The 5000-nt window shown below is 37.3% G+C and overlaps 1 protein-coding gene across 2 annotated transcripts in view; it reads right to left on the bottom strand.

The window, feature by feature from the left end:
* The window catches only part of LOC143029513 (3-oxoacyl-[acyl-carrier-protein] reductase FabG-like), a 50096-nt gene that overhangs the window by 11413 nt on the left and 33683 nt on the right, over nucleotides 1-5000 (bottom strand). For both annotated transcript variants that reach the window (XM_076192170.1, XM_076192171.1), the window contains exons 4-5: nucleotides 4220-4375; nucleotides 2791-2865 (exon numbers count right to left, since the gene is read on the bottom strand). In XM_076192170.1, the coding sequence (XP_076048285.1) occupies nucleotides 2791-2865; nucleotides 4220-4375 (231 nt within the window). The remainder of the gene's footprint in view (nucleotides 1-2790; nucleotides 2866-4219; nucleotides 4376-5000) is intronic.

The following is a 5000-nucleotide window of genomic DNA, read 5'->3' as shown; positions in this document are numbered from 1 at the left end:
TAATCATTATTATTTGGTCCAATATGTATTGTGCCGAAATGCAAAAGTTTTAAGTGTCAAAAGCATCAACAAACCATAGTAAATCACATGTAAAACATTGCAAAGCACAGCTCCAGATATTTTGTGCAATAATTTTTAGAAAGGCACACCTAGCAACCCTACTACCCAGGCATCAGGTAGTGGGTCTGTGTGGGTAGAGATAAGAAGCATGCCTCCAACCAGACAAATTTTGAAAAAAATTGCCACTAGGGCGGTGGGTCAGTCAAATGTCCGATGTCGGTATCCATTATAACCAAAATTCGTTATGCGGAAGCATGTTGTAGTGAGGGGCGAGTGTGTGTATATACGGTACACCCTTTTTACGAACGTTCAGGGATACGAACAGAAAGAATCTCAGTTCCTTGTACTACATAATGGCAAAGCATACTCTGTTGTGCTCGAAGTTGCTACTATTATTACATTTTATTTAGGTTCTATGTATCAAAAGTATTGTGTTCTAGATAAAGACATGTATTGACTTTGTGTCATACTTACGTAGGCATATGCCATACTATCTTATTTAATCCCTCAAACAACAATGGAACTACAATAGATCGTGGGTGATAAGACATGAATACTTCAGTCATCCATACACAACTTACTACAAAAACTGAACTCCTAACCAAACTACAAACACTCATGAATATCTTAGAACAGTATAGAAAATCTACTGCAACAGTCGTAAGGACAGAGGCGCCGATAAATTCACTATATCAAACGTAGTGATAACTCTGACAGGACAAAGCCCTATCAGTTGCTGCAAGACTTGGATCGTATCCTGGCCTAGCCAGGGCTATCGAGAAGCACCAATAAACCCAAAACCACAACAATCAACCAATCTCACTTGTTCTTAGGGGGTCCCCCCGCCCAAAATATTTTTTTCTGAAGGATCTTGCTGATTTTTTTTCTGTGTGATATCTAGGTCTGAGGAAACCTTCACAGCTCGAGTTTTATTCAGATCTGACTAGTAGTTTTTTATTCTTTAATAAAAACGTAAAAAATACCATATTTTTAGGCTTCTTTCAAATCCTATCTCCTCTTACAGTTTTTATTCGATGTCTTCCATTTTACAGCAAAAGAATCTTCTACATATATAAAAAAAATATAAAGTTTTTTATATATCTTTGTTTAACGCCGAGGAAAAAAAATATAAAAAAATTATCGAAAAAACGCAAAATTTTGACTGACACGTTATTCAAAAAATTCTATTAACATATGCAAAAAAAAACTATTTCATTTTTTTGTCATTTATCTAGCTATTAATAGAGACCTCACATGCAAAAATCGGTTGAAAATTGAGGGAGGAGATAGACTTTGTGTATCAAAAACTTACATGTTTCAGAAACGAGTGTTAAATTTTTTTTTTTTTTTTTTTTTTTTAGTTTGACTAAATTTTGCATTGGACCTCCTAAGACCCATTGAAAACAGGTTCCATTGTATTTTCATGATGATTTTGCATCTTTCAAGTAACTCAGGCACTTTGTACCCTCCTACAGTGTAGGATATTATTCACTCAAAGTGAGGGTCTCATAAGGCGCCACCTCACTCTTTTTCGCAAAGTTTGAGTTCTTGGTCTAGAATGACCCAGCAAGGTAGTCTGATTGCTGGGATTCAGCTCTCTTTCTTTTCTTGGGTTTCCTTTCTGGTGTTGGAACAGGCTCTTGCTGCATCAGGGACATCACTGTGAGGTTTGAGACTCTAAACCCAAGGTGTTGCAACAAGGAGGCATCCTTGTAGCCACTTGTTAGCAAACAGTTGTTTGCGTAGAGACAACGTGTCTGATATAGGTGTAGAGGACAGAGGATCAGGTGCTGAGGATGTGGATGTAGATGGCAGGGAGAGAGCTGCTGGAGGGAGTACTAGTGGTGGTGGCGGAGATGGTGATAACAAAGTTGATGTTGGGGTTCTTTCTTTCTCCCCTTGAGTTGCTAATGTAGACGTTCTTATCTTCTGTAAGTGTGCCTTTTGTTTGGATAGCTTAGGCATGGCTAAAATCTTCAAATATCTCTTCACTGAAAAATAGATGCGAATTTCACACGGCAAATTAGTGAACGCGGCAAGCTAACGTGTACATGTCCTTTACTTTGTAAGGCTCAGGCCACTGCCAGTCGTGCAGGCTGAACTTCCTCACACCACATACTCACGTGCATGCCGGACGTAAGAGTTAACTTTATGAGTGCATCAAACGCAAAAAAAAAAAAAAAATAGAGTAAAATATGGTCAAAACGTATGTACACAATAGTCGTGCGCAGCATGTGGCTGCCGGGGGGAGGGAGGGTAGGGCCTTTAAACCCTTTAAAAATGGCGGTACGATCAAAACACTTTACCAACATCTAGAGCAAGATCCCTACTATGTATTTATGCAATAATTTTTTTTCGAATTTTTCTTAAATCTGGGGGCGGGGGGTCCCCTTAAAGCAGTTATTTTTCCCTCGTTATGTTCACGGTGGCCATAATTCACTTACCCCATCCATACCTTGTAACACTTTCCTGTTGTCCTGGCTGTCACCAGGCTTTCTTATTCATCCCCATGGCCATGGTTTAAAAAAATCACGTAAAGAAAAAAAAAAGCACAATTTTCGCGAGGAAAATTTATTACTTCTTCCTTTAATGACCTTTTTTTTTTCCAGAAGTCTTTCTGCGAAAGGGCCAAAGAAGGTGCTACCTTCGGAGTAAATGTTTTGCAGACCGCAGTAGGATCAATCCCTTTTCTCTTTGGTATCTTTTCGTTAGTTAAGAGGTTTGAATTACCTTTTTGAATTCATCGTCGTAGAAGTTGCTCTCTGGCCAAGACACCGATCCTGGAGCTATGCAGTTCACACGCACCTTTTGGTGATGAATAGATAAATACATTAGTTAATAGATAAATGAATCTTAGCTGTATAAATGATACAGGTACATAAGGCTCGGAGAAAAAGACCTTCATTTCTTTAGTCATCACCCAAATCACATTAAAAGAAGTGTAGCTTGGGGTCTTTTTCTACGAGCCTTTAGGATTTGTAGACCCCAATTTTTAGAACATGAATTAACTTCCATCAGGCCCCAATTAACAAAATTAGCTTAACCTCAGTGGTTCCTGGATAAAGCCCTCAGCCAAGCCAGAACCAGTTTTTTCAATCCCCCTTCCACTAAGCCAAAAGAGAGACAAAATCCCCTTGTCATCCCCTTTTCAGAGACCATTAGTCATTTGTCCAAATTTCTTCCCAAAGAGGAGGTAAATCTAATTCATAATTACCCTAATACTATTAATAAAAAAAGTTGTTAATGTTCACCAGAGGTTGAGAGAAGATCATATCCCAGGTGTTTACTCCCTTCCATGTAAAGATTGCAACATTTCATAAATAGGCCAGACGGTGAGAGACTTAAGGACAAGACTGAATGAATACAAGAGGTCGATTAAGTAAGGCCAAGAAAATTCAGTCGTGTTTCAACACGTAAATAGATTTAATCACTGGATGAACTGGGAAAAATCCGACCTTATTAAATCAAGGGTTTAGAAGGAAAATGGTGGAATTCACATTAATTGAATATTTGCCCTCGATGAATATTTCCAAGGGTTAATGGACCCCAGATATGATATCAGGATTATTCATCACCTAACAAATTGTCAACAAGTTTCCTCCCCTCCTCCTGACCCAACCTCATGTCATCCTCAAGTCACATACGGTTAAAGTAGTGACATTTATTCTTTTCCAAGTTCCCTTTCCTTTGTAAGAGGTTGCTATTTAAGATAGCATCCTCCTTCCACTTTGTACTACTGTTAGCAATGGAAATATATAGTTTCGCTCACTAAACTCTTTCTTTCGTCCGACTGTGGTTTTAGTTGTGATATATACATATATATATATATATATATATATATATATATATATATATATATATATATATATATATATATACATATATATATATATATATATATATATATATATATATATATATATATATATATATATATATATATATATATATATAAGAAAAGGCCTTGTAACGTGACCAGCAACAAGCCGGTGTACGAAAAGGGCATTTTGTATATAATTCATCAATTCATTTATATGTATATTTATTTATTATTCATTAATCAATTTACTTATTCATTTTGTGTTTCTTTGGTTATTCATTTATTCATTTATTTAGTCACTTTTTAAAAACTTTTCAAAAAGATCTACTGTCCATTTACCTCCGGGGCGAGTTCGCAAGCCAGTGCGCGGGTCATTCCCATAATGGTGGCCTTGCTGATGAAGTAGGCGAGATGACCTGGGTATGACCGATGGCACATGGAGTCGCCAATGTTGACGACACAGCCGTGGGTCTTTCGCAGAAAGGGTGCCGCTGCCTTCGAGAAGAAAGAGATCAAAGTTCTCTCAGTGGATGACCCTTTCATATTTTTTTTTTATTCTCCCCACCAACAAGCAACTTAAATCAGTCCAGGAAAGCCTCTCATACAGACAAAGGGTTTATCTATTGTATGCGTCATTGTATTTATTCTGGCTGCCGCTAGACAATTTTATTGAGCTGCAGTTAACCTTAGACAGCCGAAAGATTAGGAGGCCAGTGATAAGAAGACTGAGACTACAATGCTCTTTAACCCTTTCACAACGGTGAAGCCCTTCAAAGTTGTTTAACTCCCGACGTCTGGTGTCACAATAACAAATCCGCCCCCAAACTGAAAAGAATCGTCTGGCATTTGCTGTATTAGAATCCATCAATATATATATATATGTACATGTATATATATGTATATATGTATACATGTATGTATATATATATATACATATACATATATATATACAGTATATATATATACATATATATATATGTGTGTGTGTGTGTGTGTGTGTGTGTGTGTGTGTGTGTGTGTGTGTGTGTGTGTGTGTGTGTGTGTGTGTGTGTGTGTGTAGATAAATAGATATACATACATATACTGGATCAAATCGCTCGTTACAGCGAGGTCTCAGATA

Source organism: Oratosquilla oratoria, chromosome 11 (assembly GCF_046742065.1).
Source record: "Oratosquilla oratoria isolate Oo_2021 chromosome 11, ASM4674206v1, whole genome shotgun sequence".
In the NCBI taxonomy this organism is placed as follows: domain Eukaryota; kingdom Metazoa; phylum Arthropoda; class Malacostraca; order Stomatopoda; family Squillidae; genus Oratosquilla; species Oratosquilla oratoria.
This window is presented reverse-complemented; position numbering and strand designations above follow the sequence as displayed.